The sequence below is a fragment of the Lissotriton helveticus genome, chromosome 7 (genome assembly GCF_964261635.1).
Source record: "Lissotriton helveticus chromosome 7, aLisHel1.1, whole genome shotgun sequence".
Lineage (NCBI taxonomy): Eukaryota > Metazoa > Chordata > Amphibia > Caudata > Salamandridae > Lissotriton > Lissotriton helveticus.
The window spans coordinates 410,774,286-410,794,568 of NC_136068.1; the positions used below are offsets into that span (position 1 = coordinate 410,774,286).

At 44.7% G+C, this 20,283-nt stretch overlaps 1 protein-coding gene across 1 annotated transcript in view; it reads right to left on the reverse strand.

Annotated features, from left to right (window-relative positions):
- The window catches only part of LOC144769106 (uncharacterized), a 362,128-nt gene that overhangs the window by 12,148 nt on the left and 329,697 nt on the right, over positions 1–20,283 (reverse strand). The window contains exon 8 of the mRNA XM_078653109.1: positions 14,901–14,939. Coding sequence (XP_078509235.1) covers positions 14,901–14,939 — 39 coding nt within the window. The remainder of the gene's footprint in view (positions 1–14,900; positions 14,940–20,283) is intronic.

Genomic DNA, 20,283 nt, shown 5'->3' on the forward strand with positions numbered 1-20,283 from the left:
AACACCTAACTTTACTTACTGATGGTGCTGACTTGCGTGATTTCATACTGGGACCACGCAAACAGCGTCAAAAGCGTTCCATAGCAGCCTCTGTATATGCAGCATACAATGAGGCCTGGAAGGTTACTCAAATTGAAACAGCAGAGAGAATACGTGAAATTGATCGTATTAATTTGGAAAAATCACTTTCTGTAGTGGACAATGGGTTAATGACTCTGTCCTCCAGAATATTTTCATTGGACAGCATTGTGTCTTCAGCAATCGACATATTATCGCAAGACTTACTGTTATTACAACATGGTCAGTCGCAATTGCGCTCTATTGTACAGCTTGGCTGGACGTTACAAAATCTGCGTTCAGGCTATGTGCCTTGGCGTTTAATCAACACAACGTCACTATTCCAAATCTTTAACCTTACTGATAGACAAATCGGTATGGCGCAGAAGGGTGCTGATTATACAATCTTGTAGTGGTGAAAAATTTAAGTTTTACTTGATGCCCCGCTCAGAAAAACATCGCCCAAGAATAATGCGAAACCAGGTAAAATCAATGTAAAGGCTTCGCCTGTTCATATAATAGATGATATAGATTTAGAGAGAAGGAGATACTAAATGTCCCTTAAATCTTACACCACAGGTACACAGCCCAGCCCTGATGAAGAACCCCATTGATTAGAGAGAAGGGTTTGGAAACGCGTCGGCTATCTGGCTGTCTAAAAGAGACGCATAAATTAAATAGGGCAATGTATTCACAATCAAATGTACCCGAATGAACCTAGGTGTACATGATTCGCCGTTCTTTATTTTATGTACCAAAAAGTTTTGTATGTAAATATTGATGAAGAATTTTTTCTGCTTTGTTTTGTTTTTGATTATAATGAAAGTATTGTAATGGATGTAAAAATGTGTTTAAACTGTTTCCACAGCTTAAGGAATGTTTTCTCACTCTGAAAATTGTATAAGATTGAGTATATTTTGAATACGGTAACAGATGACAAATACACAGCCTCCTGAATCGTTGAAAGGAAGGTTTACACCAGCTGAATAAATAAGTTTTGGTGTTTCAAATTCGAGCCCTGGCACCTCTCTTTTCTCTTTACTATGATTATACAATCTTGAGCATTGAAAAACTAGAAAGATTACCGATGACAATGTCAGAACGACCTGTCAGTGAATGGATAATCCACGGAATCATAAATATTCCAATCTCAACCTTCAGGTTTCAATACTGCCAAAAATATATACAGGCTGGCATGTACGAGAAATTGGGAAAGGGGTACCTTAAAACAACTTGGAACCTGCCCTATTCACATGCATGTGTCAGTAACAAAGGACAGAAAGTGTTTCTTAGTGGCAACAATTGTGCTATGTCACTAAGCGGCACGCTTCTGTGTAACGGTATTAGTTTGCACGGAGCCTGTGAAGGGAATTCATACAACCTTTCATGTCACCAGCAAGGCGCACCTGCAACTGAAATAGAATCATTCTTTCAAAGACTCTGTAATGGGAGTTACATTCCTATTGTAGACCGCAGATGTTGTAGTCTTATGCCCGGGACTCCTTATCTCGTCACCACGACGGCGAAGGTCAAGTGCTGTGGACGTTCTTTGTTCCCCAGCTCCTTACCAGACAGGGAGGCAAGGGCATGGCCTGGTTTGAAAATTACTTCTATTCGAATAGACACTTTAAGCAGAATGAAAACAGTGCTTCTTCAGACGCCTACAAGGCTCACGTCATCTAAAGAAACGTATGATCTACAAGTCGCAAGGACGACTGCAGAGATACATACATTATTATCAACTAATTCCCCCGTACATTTCGCGGAAATCCTGAGCGAAATCTTAAATATTTCTGATACCACTGGGGTCTCAAAGGTATTTAAGACAGTATTTTCGATGGCATTAACACCATTCAAAGCCATACTGGGTATTTTTCCAGATTTCGTCCATTCGATTTTTGGCGGACTTCCCCTGATCCTGGGACTAATTGCAGGAATCCTATTCCTAGTCCTTATTTTTCGTTATGGCAACCCATGTCACAGATCAAACTCTCGCGACAATGGAAGATACGATCCTAGCCATTGGATACCGGGACCGGATATCAAAAATCCTGGGACTCTCCCGGCTTAGAGACCTAAACATGACTTGGTTTCTATCATTTCGACCAATGTGGCAAAGGTGTGTTTTACCTGTACTAAGGTGTCTGCTATGCGGAGAAAAATGCGTGTTAGACACCTGTCTGACGCTACAATCGGATGCGCCGGTGGATGCAGATACACTGTTGGTTCCTACCAAGGTTCACGCACTGTGCTGCCCTCAAAGGCTGCCAATTCTGATGACGGCATTCCTGGAATCTTCACCACTACGATTGAAGAGTAGTGAAGTTCAAGATGAAAGCAGCATCGAACAGGTACGACCTTCTGTCAGCAATGCAAATCAGAATGTCAATGGAGACAATCATGCGCACGAATGCATGGTTACCCCTATTTCCGACTTAGTGGAACTTTCCCATGAAGCTGTTGACAGTTTTTTCGAAAGCCTGAATGATATGATGTTCTCTCCGGAACAGAAATAGAGACTTTTGAGTAAACTCGCACACGGCGTTCCCTGAATTCGGCCTTCAACCCTTAAAAATAAAGTCACATGAACAATTACAATCCAGTTCACGGACAGCAACCTTTTTCAGCAAGCCCTTAAAATATTTTTCTATATATTTTTTCCCCGGGACACTGATCTTCTGCTTAAAGTAAGAAACTATTCCTAGAGAACTAAGATTTCTATTTTAGATACTTTATATAGACTTTAGCTGCCCGCTGGTATGTTCACAAATATTTTATTATGTGATGAAATGGTCTCGACCTTCCTTTCTGTATAGCTATATTAAGAGCCATTTCATGTGTATTTCTCATATACCAAAAAGCAATAATGCATTACAATGCGTGTTTACTTTTGCATTTAATTCATAGCTTAAGTGCATACAATATATATGACTGCAATTTTTCAGTATATTTGAAAATTTCGAAATGCATTTATGTATTTTGGGGTGGTAAGGTATACACTATACTCTATAGTATGTTGTACTATGTTATACTATGCATAGATTAGTAGATATGACCATAGTTAGCGTGGAGTGGGTGTCGTGTATTTCTATAGGTTCTGAATCGATCCCCCTATTCCTGACCCTATTCTGGTTAAACTACCTAGCTAGTTAACTAACAGTCAGCCCATGAGGCAAGAAATCCCCCATGATGCAGATACCGTTATCTGACGCAGTCACACTACGGCACAGGAACGTGTTATCTGATTAGGTCATAACGCTTGAGATCTAATTAGACAAGCGACATTCCTCCAGCCCCTGATAAGGCATACGACGTTCTCATAACAAATCAAACCTATGACAACCTGGAAAATCCGTGCGGCCATTGTTTTGATTTCACAGAGAACTTTTGCAAAAGAATGTGCTAACGAGCAAGTCGTATGACATCTTTATTGACGTACCTATGTCCATCCTTACGTCAATCTCGGCACCTTTAAGGTATAAATATTGCCGACCTTGCCCTATGCAAACACACGCGTGGTGACAAGACGGAGCAGCCATACTTGCCGAAGCCGAGAGCAGAAGCAGACCCCGCAGGCAGCAGCCCCGCCTTCCTGACGCGCTGAGAGACGCGCTGCTATCTCAAGCCGAGAGACCCAGCACCGGCGCTTCTGGGCAGCCCTCGCAGGCAGCCTGGAATATCGAGAGCAAAGTTGTCATGTTCTATGGTTGTCAGAAACTAAATCCCTTCTTGTCTAATCAGGGGAGTTAATCCTTCCTTGAACATTCGAGAAAGTTTCTAGCGAACTCTGAGCTTAGCTGGCAAACCCAAAAATTAAGTCTAGCATCGACAGTAGTAGACCTAGTTAACGTCTGGCCTAGGCCTTTACTGCTGTAGGTACTATTCCAATGCGCAGAGCCTATTGGGAAAATAGGAGCTACACTACAGGATGTGAATGATGAAGGGGATTTCTGAGTGTGGTGAGGTTCTGTAATATTTCGGAAAGGCCCAGAATTACCGTTTCTAGCTGGCATTCGAGCAGGGCCAGCCGCTGGTTCGTCTTTACGTAGGGAAGGGAGAAGGAGTTTCAGGAGGGTGATGCGGCTCTTTTGTACCTGGGTCTCTGAGACTGGACCGTGTTAAGGGACATTGTAGAGCTGGGCTGTTTGATCTTGGGCGGGTTTGTGTGAGAGGCGTCAATAGATGAGGGTGTCAGGTATGGGTGTGGACTGGGCTCTCCTAGTTGGCTTTTGGTGTTGGAGATGCCCCAATTATCTCTATGGAGAGTCCTGGATATTGAGAGTGTGCGGTTTTTCTTTTTCTTATATCCTCTTCTTTATTCTTTTTCTTTCTTTTCTTACTTTACTTCTCTCCTCCTTTTCCTTTCTTTCCTTTTTTTCCCCTTTTGGTTTAAGGAAAGCAGCCTATCCACCTACTCTGCAGGCAGAAATTAAAGTCTATTCAAACTTCTGCGCTCGTAATGAAAGGATCGGTAGTTAGGTGTGAGTGGCTGCCATCTTGAGGACAGGCCGGTGTGCTGTTGCGGCTGGGTATTCTGTGCCTCCGGTTCCTAAAGGCAGCGTTACTAGGCAGCTAATTCAGTGGCCTGTTCAAGGGAAAGGAAGTGTTCAGAGGGGGAGGTTATGGCAGCTTAGGGGGATATGAGCTGATGGTCATTAGCTGATTTAGTGCCGCCATCTGAGGGTCAAAATATTTCAAAAGGGGGTGGTGATGGACAGAGTATCTGAGTTAATCAGAACACTCCTACCCAGTCAACAGATCAGGGCTTGATCCATCACCGTTTTTTAGCTCACTGCACCATCCCAGTTCAGAACCTGGTTATATGCAAATTAGTCTGTCCCTGGCCCAGTGCATCATGGGAACAGGGCAGACCAAACTACCAAGCCAATTCTTCACTGGAAAGGAAACAAGCTTCCGGGGACCGGTTTCTGGCATTACAGCTGTCTTCGGCCCGGCTTGCTTGAATCCTGATGGTGCAGTGAGCAAGGGACTCATGTCTGAGCATACCCTTCCACACTTGTGGTGGTCAAAATATTTCAAAAGGGGGTGGTGATGGACAGAGTATCTGAGTTAATCAGAACACTCCTACCCAGTCAACAGATCAGGGCTTGATCCATCACTGTTTTTTAGCTCACTGCACTATCCCAGTTCAGAACCTGGCTATATGCAAATTAGTCTGTCCCTGGCCCAGTGCATCATGGGAACAGGGCAGACCAAACTACCAAGCCAATTCTTCACTGGAAAGGAAACAAGCTTCCGGGGACCGGTTTCTGGCATTACAGCCGTCTTCGGCCCGGCTTGCTTGAATCCTGATGGTGCGGTGAGCAAGGGACTCATGTCTGAGCATACCCTTCCACACTTGTGGTGGCCAAAATATTTCAAAAGGGGGTGGTGATGGACAGAGTATCTGAGTTAATCAGAACTCTCCTACCCAGTCAACAGATCAGGGCTTGACACATCACCGTTTTTTTAGCTCACTGCACCATCCCAGTTCAGAACCTGGCTATATGCAAATTAGTCTGACCCTGGCCCAGTGCATCATGGGAACAGGGCAGACCAAACTACCAAGCCAATTCTTCACTGGAAAGGAAACAAGCTTCCGGGATGGTGCAGTGAGCTAAAAAACGGTGATGGATCAAGCCCTGATCTTTTGACTGGGTAGGAGTGTTCTGCTTAATTCAGATGCTCTGTCCATCACCACCCCCTGTTATGAATCGTTTTGGCCACCACAAGTGTGGAAGGGTATACTCAGATGTGAGTCCCTTGCTCACTGCACCATCAGGATTCAAGCAAGCCGGGCCGAAGACGGCTGTAATGCCAGAAACCGGTCCCCGGAAGCTTGTTTCCTTTCCAGTGAAGAATTGGCTTGGTAGTTTGGTCTGCCCTGTTCCCATGATGCACTGGGCCAGGGCCAGACTAATTTGCATGTAGCCAGGTTCTGAACTGGGATGGTGCAGTGAGCTAAAAAACAGTGATGGATCAAGCCCTGATCTTTTGACTGGGTAGGAGTGTTCTGCTTAATTCAGATGCTCTGTCCATCACCACCCCCTGTTATGAATCGTTTTGGCCACCACAAGTGTGGAAGGGTATACTCAGATGTGAGTCCCTTGCTCACTGCACCATCAGGATTCAAGCAAGCCGGGCCGAAGACGGCTGCAATGCCAGAAACCGGTCCCCGGAAGCTTGTTTCCTTTCCAGTGAAGAATTGGCTTGGTAGTTTGGTCTGCCCTGTTCCCATGATGCACTGGGCCAGGGCCAGGGCCAGACTAATTTGCATGTAGCCAGGTTCTGAACTGGGATGGTGCAGTGAGCTAAAAAACGGTGATGGATCAAGCCCTGATCTTTTGACTGGGTAGGAGTGTTCTGCTTAATTCAGATGCTCTGTCCATCACCACCCCCTGTTATGAGCCATCTTAGGGTCAGGCATGATGAAGCGCGTCCCGTCTCTCTTGTTGCTGAGATTGCACGATTGAATGGGGATTCTTCTACTGCATCTTACCGGTCCCGATGAGCGGACCCTTCTGCATTTGATTCCTCAAGTCCTCGTCAGGGATCGTTTCCACACGGATTTTTGCGACCAGTCTCGGTCCTGGAGTCTTTCGATTTCATCAGTTGTCAACTGGGGCCTCCAGCCTTCAGGAGTTTGGTTACCGTCCTGGGTGCTGCTTATTGTTGATGCCCTTCAGCTTCCTTCGGGTCCAAGTATGGCTGTGCTGGATCTTCTGCTGAGGAGTCCACCATTGCTACCCGATCTTCTCCGAGTCATGGGCAGCTTGTTTGCGTTCGAGGTGGAGGATCCAGAGCGTGATTCTGGGACGCCTGCTTGGGAGTTTTTCACCGGTGAGTCCTCTATATATTCTGTTTCTTCTCAGTTGGGACGTCAGACTAGAGGGGGTCGTAGTCAGGGGGGGAATTCGTTTAGTGGTGGTCCCCAAAACCAGGAGCTCATTCTCCGACCCTAGCCCCTGGGGCCTACATATAACCCTTTGTTGTAGTAACATAGCGTGTTATAATTTGAAATGTATTAACTTGAAATGTAAGTTATTCCAGGCCAGTGAAGCGTAACATGGAGAATCAACGAAGAAAGTGAGTGCAACTAGTAGAAACGATTAACGTGAGGAGCTTGTGTTATGAAACTGACAATCATTCATGTAATAAACATGTTTATTATTTGTGTTGTCTTACATGGAGGTAGATGTATTCACCAAATGTATTTAATTTCTATGCAATTTTGTAAAGCTCATATTATGCTTTCCTATGTTAGCTGAATTTCGTAGGCCTGAAATGCAGTTCCCTGAAAATGAGGAGCTTGTGTTATGAAACTGACAATCATTCATGTAATAAACATGTTTATTATTTGTATCGTCTTACATGGAGGTAGATGTATTCACCAAAAGTATTTAATTTCTATGCAATTTTGTAAAGCTCATATTATGCTTTCCTATGTTAGCTGAATTTCGTAGGCCTGAAATGCAGTTCCCTGAAAATGAGGAGCTTGTGTTATGAAACTGACAATCATTCATGTAATAAACATGTTTATTATTTGTGTCGTCTTACATGGAGGTAGATGCATTCACCAAAAGTATTTAATTTCTATGCAATTTTGTAAAGCTCATATTATGCTATATAACTTCCCTGGTTGGGTAACGACCAGGGAAGTTATCAGAGCCGATTGAGATGGCACCCTCCCCTACGCGACCGAGCAATCCGCTAGCGCGCCGCGAAGCACTACCTGCCGTTCCGCGGGCTATCAATACTTGTGATAATTAGGCAATATTTTGTCCTGATGATGATCCCTATGACTCTTTAAATGGGATCCAAACGCCGTTGACTTTTAAAACACCATATACTGTAAAATGTACAAATTGCCATGCTTGGCGAGTAATGGTGTTTAATGGAATTTCTGTCATTGAAATATTTACAGGAAATAACAGCTTCTGCCTAAAATTCTGTTCTATTCTCTGACCACTTTCCTCTCTATGCCAAATTGTATATGTTTGGGTACAGGCTTGTGCCCCTTTCTATGGAAATGTTGAAGGTATCTCTTCAGAATATTCGTTGTTAAAAGTAAAAATTGGACCTCTGTCCGGCTGGACAAGTCACTGTTTAATATAGCTTCCATTGTGTCTATATTCATTTTGTGCTACTATTTTTCTTGTGCTTGGGACCACTGTTGTTTTCCTAAAAAGGTTCATAAAAGCACATATAAATAAATCACATTAAAAATAATGTGATATTTCTGTCTTACAAAAAAGATACAAATATTTCATCACAATTTCTAGTTTAAAGACCAAAATATATAAAATATATTAGAAGAAGTGAGCCTTTTCATGTACTAACTCTGGATACTTGGCTTATCATTTTTACATACTCAATGGCCTACGCGCTGACCCTTTCCTCTTCCTCATGCAAGTCCACAGGAATGACACAACTGAATAACAAACCAGAGGGTCAGGAAGTGTTTTCAGAAAGTATAATGCTACCCGACACTGCTTAAAATTCATTTTCTTTAAAATTGGTTTAAGGTAGGCATTCCTTTCACTCTCATATAGACTGCAGAATAAAAATATATGCAATTCTGTTTGAGGTGATAAGTTATCACAAGGGCACAGGCTTAAGTCAGCGTGGTTATATATTTTTTCCGGATAACCTAACAGTAAAGGTATCAAGTTGGTGCGGAACCTTAGCAGTATAAATCTATGTTTCGTCCTGTTTACATTTGCTAAATAGGAAATGCCTCCTCCAGTTAAAAGTGGGTTGAGGCCATATGCCCGGACTGCATATTTTTCATTTTGTTGTACCCTTCATTTATACTTGGTCATCAACATAAACATATCACTAACTCTCTGTTTGGAAACCGTCTTTAAAAAGTTTGTAGAGGCCAATATCCCTTAGCCGTAACTCTACATAGCTGAGCCACCTAGACCTCTTCCATTTGTCCATTGCTAAACAGCTCCTTATTATTGATTGGTTCAATGGGACTGTGTCTCTCCTCCAGATTAAATGCCAGAGGAGAAGTGGAGCGAACTGGATGTAGTCTTAAATATAAGGTATATCCAGTTCTGAGTGTAGAATACCATTTGAGAAGTAGGAAGGTAAACACACTACAGATTTAAAGAATGCATTTTCAGTAGTTTGTAGTGGTGTTGATGCTGCCATACCCCACACCCCAGCTCCATTAGTCGCTGCTGCTTTAACTCTTGCCTAATAGATGTTTTTTATCGGTGTTAGGGGTGTAGCTCCCAATTTTCTAGCAAAGCCTTTTAAGGCAACAATACCCCTCTCCATCACCATCTTTCTTCCCTCCATCAGTTTTGCCAACAACAGATCTTTATCAAAGAGGATACCCAAGTAGGGAAATGAGTTGACTATCTCAATTTTTTGCACCCCTGCACAAAAGTGCGGTACCTTTTCTTTCTTTGTAGCCCCTGCTATTAATATTAGTTTGGTTCACTTTCAACTGAAGTGAATCCTTAAAGGAGACATAAGCAGTGATCAGCCTTTGTAGCCCAATCCCTGTTCTGGCGATTAAAACCGCATCGTCTGCGTAGGCCAGTATTGGTAACATTTGGTTATCGAAGATAGAAACATGGCTAGTAGCCACAGTTAATGCCTTTTCTACTCTGTTTGTGTGTAGAGAAAAGAGAAAAGGGGCCAATACACAACCGTGCCTTACACCCCGGGAGATTTTAAAAGAACGTGTATAATCTCCAGTTTCGGTGTAACGCACTGATGCCGTTGCATTTTCATATGATTGCCTGATAACATTTAATATGGCAGGTTCAACCCCCAACATCTCCATTATAGACCATAGATTATCATGGGCCACGCAGTCAAACGCTGAGCTAAGGTCCATGAAGGCCATGTATAATTTGCCCTCCTTCAGTCTGGTACATTTTTCTATGATCAGAGCTAAATTTAGACACTGATCTACGGTACCCCTTCCCTGCTGGAAGCCGTACTGGGCCTGGATCAAGATCTTATTTTCTCTAGCCCAGTGCTCTAAATGAGAGAGGAGAAGGCGGCCCATAAGCTTTGATGTGGTATCCAGCATGGAAATAGGTCTGTAGTTTTTTGGGTCTGCCCTATCCTCTTTTTTGAAGATAGGTACTATCACCCCTGTGGACCATGAAGGGGGGAAACTACCAATACTATACTATTTAAGACATTTTTTAGTAATGGGATCCATAAATCTAGATTATCTTGAAAGAACTCTATTGGGACTCCGTCGGGTCCTGGGGCCTTTCCGAACTACATGAGTCCAGCCCCACTTTGACTTCAGTAAGTGAAAATGATAGGGGCGCTTGGCATATCTCTGAAATGGTGCGTGACAATTTATTATACCTGGGTGTGAGATAAAAATATTTTCAAAATATAATACCCATGCTTCCTCATCGATGTGTGTATCCAGAGATGGGTCATTGAGGGACTTAAAGTAAGGCACATTTACCAACTTCCAGAACTCAGAACTGTTTCCAGATTTAGCTGCTTTATCCAAATTTTTCCATAAGTCCGACCTGATTTCCTTTTCTCTTTTTTTCTTGCTCATTTATATGCGGCCCGCAATGTTCTTATTCCTTCATAATTCCTCGGCTTGGCTTTTAGGGCATATAGCAGAGCCTTCCTAGTTTTTGTGCAAACAGGGTCAAAGCAGCTCCCACCTTTGCCTTTATTTAGCGCTTTTGTTTTTGTTAGGGCTGATTTTATATTTCCCAAGATATTACAAAAGGCTGGTACAACTTCCCCTGCTTGAGCGTCTGGGTCTAAACATATATATATATATATATATCTTCTTGGGTATTTTCTATGATTTTTGGGACCAACTTGATTTTATCGATATGTGCCCATTTGAGCTGTACTCCATTTTTTCTAGCCACAATACGTGTGTCAATGTTACTTCTCTGTTGTCTCTCAGGTACTAATACATTCAATTTCATTGAAACTATGGCCTGGTCACCAAAAGTTGTAAAGATGGTGTCTACCTTTACAACCCTTGTGATGAGAGGGGCGGTCAAAAGTATGTAGTCGATCATTGACCCCACCCCATTTCTTTGGATGGTTTCCGACAGAATATCCAAATGGAAATCTGGGTCACGGGTTATTTCCATATTTAAAGAAGCTAAATGTTATATGAGATTACCCCGCATATCCTCAAGTCCACAAACATGAACTATATTATGGTTACAGGGATGTATATTAAAGTCACCTAGCCATATAATATTTATGTTCAGAGACTTGTTACTATATACGATGTCAGAAATGGCTTTGTCTACTTGTCCCACAATCGTATGCATTGTTGGGCCAAATCGGTTGTTAAAAAAAAATTCTAGGACCCATATCCCTTTCTGTTGCATTCCCAATACCAAAATATTAAAATGTTGGTTCAGTGGTAGATTTGTTTTTACTTTTACCACTAGATCATTCCTAATTAAGGTCAAAATACCTCCCTGAAGTAGATGGAATTGCTTCACTCTGAAAGGATCTAAAACAGCTAATAAAAATCGGGTCCAGGGCCCATGTTTCCTGAAAGCATATTATTTCCTGATTGTGCCATGACTGTAACCAATTGGTATCAGTCAGTTTGTGGGCGATGCCAGCCACATTCCATGAGGCTATTTTCCATACGTTTCTTTGTTTCTCCTGTTGTGTAACAAGTAAATGTGAACTAGGTAGCTGTGGGGTAGGTAGCTGTGAGCTCTCCATGTTTACCGGGGTTAGGGGGAGTTGCCTTTTTGTAATCTTCTGTGTGCTTGTGCATGCTGACTGTAGTCAGTCACAAGCATAAAGGTCGGACAGGGGTGCATATCTATTCTCAGACCTCCAATCCGTGGTCCCACTATTTCCCCAAGATTGTCTCTCTTATGATCTTTCCTTGATTTGTGAATATCCCACAGGTCTTGATAGTGTAGGTGGTCTATAGAAAAATCCCAGTGGTAAGGCAGTAATATGTGATTTTCTCATGTAAACGTTACCCAAGTGCTCCAGGATGAAACCAACAACAAATTCACTTTTAAAGTTTAAAACCACACAGTCTCCTGGCAAGTGTTTCCTAGCTGGGCCCACCCATGATATTCTTCTTGCCATGATTAACTGGTTTGCGATATTCCTGCCTGTTGGCCCCACCATATCCAAATTTTGGGTTAACCAGTGGAGAGATTTGGACATTAGTTGTGTTGTAAATTCTGTTTGTCCCTCCCATAGTGGTGGGACATTCCCCAACACTAAGGCCAAGGGAGCCGCTTCTGGGGGTAAATGTAGAATCTGTACCTCATTCACCTGGTTAGTCTTGACAGAACTTCTTTCTTTCGCCAAGCTATCGTGTTTACCCCGCCCTACCAGTGTATTATTTTGGCCTCTAGGAAATGTATTAAAGTTGACCACTTTCTGAGTTATTGTATCAACCACTTCTATCAAATTTTTTGCAATGGAAGACCTTGTGTTGCAGGGGAAAGGACGGCTGAGTATAAGTGGAGCTGCATTTGAGGGTGTTGCCTCCCGATTATTGCTTGCCTGTTGTGCCCTATATATTAAACCAGGAGGTGTGTTTAGTATCATTGGACTGCTGCCAGTTCCAGTTCCAGGGTTATCCTGGGGGATTGATCTTACTGTCACTTGAGTACAATTTTTGAAAGCTACCTCTAACCCATGGAAGTTTTCTTTAGTATGATATTCTAGGGCAGTTAATTTCTCCTCTATCTGATTTAGTTTTAGTGAGATAGGGTTTAGCATTGTGTAAACCAATGTTTCTAATCTCCACCACATAGGTTCAGTCATCAAGGAGCAGGAAACAGTGTCTCCTATCTCTCCGTCAGTTAGTTCCTGCTGGACTGTTCCCGATGTTACATCCCCCTCCCGATTATTAAGTCTCGGGGCTTTTGATGATTTAGGTCTTTGCGAACCCCCAGCCCTTTTTCTCTTGACAGCCATGTCAATACTACTCTTCGGGAGTCCTTTCATTGCAGCCACCCTTGAACAAACTCTTTGCGAGGTGCCAGTCAAGTCCATGTCCTGAGGTATAGGTACTATGCTGGTGACTGCTTCCATAACCGTGTCTCTTCGCAGTGGCTCAATTGGGTTTCGAATTGACAATGCCCCCCCTGAAAGATGTTCTTTTATGATTAGGGGGTTCCAACGATAATCGGCGTTCCGTTATCTCAATTTCGTGTGCTAGGACTGACATTGCCCTTGTTAGGAAAGAGTCAAGTTTCCCCACTACGCTTGGGCCCCCAAGGGCAATTTGACCCTCTTGTTTGCTCCTCCTAACTTTTGCTTACAATGCAATCAGATGGGTGGTGAGCGGGGGAATAACGGAGTTGGGGTGTCAGTCTCAGGCAACTCGCACCCACACTCGATGAAAAAACACTTTTACCTTTGATCTTCTCTGGAGCTTCTATGGACGTTAGAGGGGGGGGCCCAGTCCCGCCTCTTCCTGGCTCCGACGGGCGTGTACGGCCCGCCCTTGGCCCGGGCTTCACCCAGGCACGGCCGGGGCACGTCCCCGCGCGCGTCCCGCACCCAGGCCGGCGCTTTGGTTTTAAGTGCGACCTGCGCGCTGGGGATGATGGAAGTTGCAGTCCTCCCCCGTAATGCTCCTCCGGTTGTGGGCTCAGTCTCCGGGCAAACAAACAAACAAGCAGCTCCCTAACAAATTTTATCCTCTCCACGCTTTCATGCCATGAAAATGAACCATCAAATTGTGTTTCTAGAACAGGTCCAGTACATATGGGCCCGGCCCTTTCAGTAATGAAGATCCTTAGCTCTACCCACCTCAACTCCCTCATCATTTATGTTCAAGAAGGTAAATGGTTCTAATTGTGAGAGGCTATTAGTGGATCTGACTGTATGCACTGTAAAGAGCGAAAATTAGTAGCTGTCAGGCCTGCCCTAGTTTTTCTTTAGCTATGCCACTTATTGTGGGTCTCTCTATAGTGGCCTGATTTCTCCATATGCTCTCCATCGCCAAAATTCCTGATTACTTCTTCCATTCAAATTCAGTTCTTTCTTGCACTGGACTCTTCTATCCCTGTGGAATTTAGAATTATTGCCTTAGTGTAACTGTAGTAGTGGCAGCAATATTCTTGCTCAGTGCTAAAACGATGCCAAAATGTTATGAAAGTCTCTGATGTATAAAGCCTCACTCTAATGTCCGGCCAGCATCAGAGATGAAAATGTTCAAAAAGCTTGCTCAACTCAAAACATTTACATTTGTGTATCAATTTGAAGGTCGGATGTATATTATGCCAAGTTTTCAGTATTTTTCCCTGCATAGTCTGTTTTTTGGTTGTGCCATATGATCCCCATTCAGGCCTGTTTATGAAAAGGTAAACATTTGCGCTCCGTACATATGTGTTCTGGCTTTTAATCTCACACAGTGCCTGCGGATCCCATTGTTGTCTGTCTCTGTGATTCACAGAGTTTTGTTTGATAAACATTTCCAGATGTCAAGATCAGTATGATAACAGATTTATTTTGCATCACCCAGCGCTCTACTGATCTTGCTCCTCCTGGGCGAGATGCCAAAGGATAGTTACCCACAATAAATTAATGGGCTGGTTGGCCAAATACTAGTGCTTTTTATGGAAGATAAGTCCATCCACATGGCTCCTTCCTCATGCCAGCTTCCTTCTTAACTTCTGACCTCTCATTCCATCTCCCCTGCCTGCCCCACAACACTTTTGAAGTACCTTAAGGTGGTGTAGAACATCACATAACATGACACAACAAAAAGTAACAAATTGCATTATCCCTAAACAGTTTTAACCTGAATATCACACAGTTAAAACGAGAGACTGCATGGATACTTCTGTGTTGACATTAGAGGGATAAGAAGTAGATATACTTACTGCCCAGTGCATTGTGGTGTATGTTTACATAGTCTGTCTCTGAAATTACAAAAGAATTGTTCATTGACTAATGACACATCGAGCTGGAGAAATAATTCAACAACAGACAAACAACACACTCTGTCACTTCCTCAGGAGCCAGCTCTCTATGGGCTGGTGTTTACTTAAAGTGGGGTAATGCAGCGGCTTTAGGGTGACGCCCAGTGGTGAAATCAAGGTACTACAAAAGGAAAGATAAATTCATCTTTCAGTAGATAGGAAATAATGAAGTCCAAGCCTTAAAAACAATGTAGTTATCCTGTTTTCCTATGAGAGACAGACGCCCAAAGTTAACAATTTGTTCTGCATTGCAGCAAACCATATTTGCTGCACTGTGTTGCTCAAGGTGGAAAACAGTGCAGAGCCATATCTTTTAAAATTACTTTGCTGCTGCTCTCATTCCAAATGTTGCCCCTCTAAATTTCTGTCATGCATGACACACAGTCTTGCAGAGGTCACTTAGCCATGTCTAGCAGAAGATTTTTCTTGAAAACATAATGTTCCAGTACAAATTCCTATATCAAGCCAAACATTGAAAAATCACAATCATTGCATGTGTGCTGTGTACTTCAGAACACATACAAGTGTTTTTGTTTAAGGAAAGTAAATGTTTCTCCTGGATAGCACCTGCATTAGATTTTGACACAATGCCTGGTCTAACTTTCCTAACACATCAGTCTTTGTGTGAAGACCAATAGGTATTTGCACTGATTCACCCACCACAGTATCACCACTTACTCCAAATAGACACAAAGCCATAGAGTACACTTTGTTTGTGGCTAAATGGGAGCATTCCCAGCACAAAACACCTTTTGCATTTGATAGTTTAATACCATGGGCTACTTTGTGTAGATAAAGCATTTGTAAATCTTGTCCAAAATATTTTCTATGTGTTTCTATCATTCTCCCAGCACATATGTTTTGCAAACAGTCCTTCATTTGCCCGCTTCCAACACTAACCCTTTGTCACCTCAACGTCTTTCCTTTGTGCTCTTGATTCTTTGACAATTTACTGATCTGTAAATTTAAAGTCAATCCCTTAATCCTTCCGTCGCTCTCTTGAATCATCTAAATGTACACTTTTTCAACAATCTTTCCATTCTTCCATAGCTCTCTCGACTAGTCAACCACTCCTTATTTGGTAAATGATTTATCAATTTCTCCACCATTCAACTGCTGTGAATGCATTACCAGTTTTCCATTCGTAAATCATTTTCCTTTCCCTCATCCTTCCATTGTTTTATTTATGTATACCCAATTTTTACATCTGTCAACAAGCCCATGTTTTCACATGCTACATTTGCCATTCTTCCATTCTCCCATCACACTCTCTCCATTCTCTCACATTAGTCCTAAGAAGAACATTACATCTTTAACATCCTCATCTGACAATTGTTCTTTCATCTCCTCTTAATGGAGACTATTCAGAGGTCTCTTGCAAGCTGGGTCTCTCTGAAATCCCCTGAGGCTGCCACAACGTATAAGGAACAAAGCAAATCCAATCGGAAGTCAGGTGAATCTGAAAAGATTGCCTCTGCCACAGTCCAGTTGACATTTTTAGATTTGACTCTTGGTCGGTACATCTTCAGAATTGCATGTAGGTAACATCACAACTAATTGCCATTACAAGGAATAGGAGAGAACAGATTCCTCTAACATTTTTCTCCTTCCACTCACACACACCTCTATTTAGCCTCACTTAGAACCACCCACGTAGGGCCTGATTTCAATTCATTCATTTGAGTGGCACAGGACATTACCTCTGCTATCTTGATGGACTACATTCTGAAAAATGTAGAGATGGTTTGGTGGTCGGCTGCCGTGAGTTTAAACAACTGTCCACTAAGCATTGAACATTTTCTTGTATTTCAAAAACAAGGTTTTGTTTTTTAAAAAAAAAGCTAATAACACCCACATTGTGGGAATTTTCTCCAGGCTATGGGAGTCTTATATTTTTCCTATTCCTCACTATCAAGTTTTTCCTGGCAGTGATGAACAGCAAAAAAAGGACCTCACACCTTCCATTCTAAATAAGGTGATTGGCGTAATGCCCTTCCTCTGGCATCCAATAATCAGGGTGGTGATAGGTGGCATCAGAGGAAGATTTCCATCAATGCAGTCAACAGGGTTACTTTGGACAGAAACCCTATGTTCCACTCATCTCTAAATTACACATTTGTCATAGAGTACCCTGTCCGCCAACCATTCAATTAAACTAACTCCTGTGGTGTAAGTGTGGACACAAAGTGGAGGGAACAAAGGAGCAGTTTATGCCAGGTGAACATTAGCTGTTGTAATCAAATTTCCAGGCTCCACCTTCACTGCAATTGTGAGAATGTACATTCGTGACAAAACCATAACTGGAGTTGCAAGTGAAAGGACATGTTCTGACTTGTAAATATTCATACATAGAAGCGACTGCCTGCGTGCGGGCTGATCACAACTCAAGAGACACCAAAAGCCCCACAGCCCAGTTGATTCATTCAATACATATTTGGATCCCTAACGGTTCTAGCAGCAAAGCAACAGTGGGTTTGGATTTTAGCAATGCTCCTGGCCATGCCAGTGTTTTGACATTTTCATTGATGTGTAGGGCTGCACACTTGAAAATGTGCTGTCTTTCCTAATCGTTGGAATTTCTGTCATATATCTGTAGACCTTTACAGTAGCTCTTAGTAATTTTGGCTTATTCTGCACCAGAGATGTAGTTTAGTGGGGCTTTGCTGTAAAGAACAAAATGAGTGTTTTCCTATCAAGAGATTAAGTCATGGATATTTACTTTACCGTTTATGGTCACCTCCCATTTTTATATATTCGTCACTGTTGCTCACTGATCAATCAATCAATCAATCACAGCATTTATAAAGCGCACTACTCACCCGGTGGGTCTCAAGGCGCTGGGGGAGGGGAGGTCCGCTTCTGTTCGAACAGCCAGGTCTTGAGCTGTTTCCTGAAGGCGAGGTGGTCCTGGGTCAGTCGGAGGTGGTTCGGGAGGGAGTTCCAGGTCTTGGCGGCCAGGTAGGAGAAGGACCTTCCTCCTGTGGTGGCTCTTCGGATGCGGGGGACGGCGGCGAGGGCGTGTCCGGTCGAGCGAAGTTGGCGTGTGGGAGCGTAGAAGTTGAGGCGGCTGTTGAGGTATCCTGGGCCTTGGTTGTGTAGGGCCTTGTGTGCGTGGGTGAGGAGACGGAAGGTGATTCTCTTGTTGACCGGTAGCCAGTGCAGATCTTTCAGGTGTCCGGAGATGTGACTGCGACGGGGGATGTCCAGGATGAGTCGTGCTGAGGCGTTCTGGATCCGCTGGAGTCTCTTCTGGAGTTTGGCTTTGGTTCCGGCGTAGAGGGAGTTGCCGTAGTCCAGGCGGCTGGTGACGAGGGCCTGGGTGACCGTCTTCCTGGTCTCGGTGGGGATCCATCGGTAGATCTTACGTAGCATGCGCAGGATGTTGAAGCATGACGAGGAGACGGCGTTGACTTGTCTGGTCATGGAGAGGGAGGAGTCCAGGATGAAGCCCAGGTTGCGTGCGTGATCTGTTGGTTTGGGTGCGCTGCCTAGGGCGGGGGGGCACCAGGAGTCGTCCCAGGTGGAGGGTGAGGATCCCAGGATGAGAACTTCCGTCTTGTCTGAGTTCAGTTTCAGGCGGGTGGTCGTCATCCATTCGGCTACATCTTTCATCCCTTCGTGTAGGTTGGCTCTGGCGGTGGCGGGGTCGTTGGTGAGGGAGAGGATCAGATGGGTGTCGTCGGCGTAGGAGATGATGTTGAGGTTGTGTTGGCGTGCGATGGCTGCGAGGGGGCTCATGTAGACGTTGAAGAGGGTTGGGCTGAGCGAGGAGCCTTGAGGAACGCCGCAGATGACTTCGGTGGCTTCTGAAGTGAACGGGGGGAGGCGGACTCTCTGTGTCCTTCCGGCGAGGAACGAGATGATCCATTCCAGTGCCTTCTCCTGGATTCCGACGTTGCTGAGGTGCTGCGCTAGGGTACGGTGGCAGACAGTGGCGAAGGCCGCGGAGAGGTCTAGGAGGATGAGGGACGCTGTTTCTCCGTTGTCGAGCAGGGCTCGGATGTCATCGGCAGCTGCGATCAGGGCGGTCTCGGTGCTGTGGTTGGCCCGGAAGCCGGACTGCGAGATGTCGAGGGATCCGTTCGTCTCAAGGAAGGCGGCCAGCTGCTTGTTGATGGTCTTCTCGATGACTTTTGCAGGAAACGGGAGCAGCGAGATGGGGCGGTAGTTCTTGAGGTCGGTGGGGTCGGCTGATGGCTTCTTGAGTAAAGCGCTGAGTTCGGCGTGCTTCCAGCTCTCCGGGAAGGTAGCGGTGTCGAAGGAGGTGTTGATAATGTCCCGCAGGTGGGGTGCGATGGTGGCGTCGGCCTTGTTGAAGATGTGGTGAGGGCAGGGGTCGGTCGGAGATCCGGAGTGGATGGAGTTCATCGTGCGGATGGTGTCTTCGGTGCTGATCGGGGTCCAGGCGCGGAGGGTGGTGGTGGGGGGCGGTGGTTCAGTCGTGGCGTGCATCGGTTGGGAGCTGAAACTGTTGTGTATGTCCGTGATCTTGTTGTGGAAGTAGGAGGCGAGGGAGTTGCAGATGTCTTGCGAAGGGGTGATGTCGTTGTTTCCGGCGTTGGGGTTGGAGAGCTCTTTGACGATGTTGAAGAGTTCCTTGCTGTTGTGGGCGTTGTTGTCCAGTCGTTCCTTAAATGCAGTTTTCTTGGTGGCGTGGATCAGTTGGTGGTGTTTTCGGGTGGCGAGCTTGAGGGCAGTCATGTTGTTCGGCGTTGGGTCTCTGCGCCAGGCTTTCTCGAGGGCTCAGCAGTTCTTCTTGGAGCTCTTGAGTTCGTCGGTGAACCATGGGGCTTTCTTGCTACCGGGTCTGCTAGGCGGGGTCTTCAGAGGGGCGAGATCGTCTGCGCAGTTGCTGATCCACTGCGCGAGGTTGGTGGCCACCTGGCTTGGGTTCGTTGCACTGGTGGGAGGGTGCATGCTCAGGGAAGTCGCGAGCTGGTCGGCTGTGATCTTGTTCCAGCTTCTTCGTGCAACCTGTAGTTGGTGGTGGTGGTTCGTGGTCCTTCTGAAGCTGAAGTAGACGCAGCTGTGGTCCGTCCAGTGGAGTCCGGTGGCGTGGCTGAAGGCGATGTCCTTGCTGGATGAGAAGACGGGATCGAGTGTATGTCCGGCGTAGTGGGTGGGAGTGGTCACCAGCTGCTTGAGACCGAGGTTGGTGAGGTTGTCCAGCAGGGTGGTGGTGTTGCGGTCGTTGTTGTTCTCCAGGTGGAAGTTGAGGTCCCCGAGGAGGATGTAGTCAGCGGAGGCGAGGGCATGTGGGCCGATGAAGTCGGCGATGTCTTCG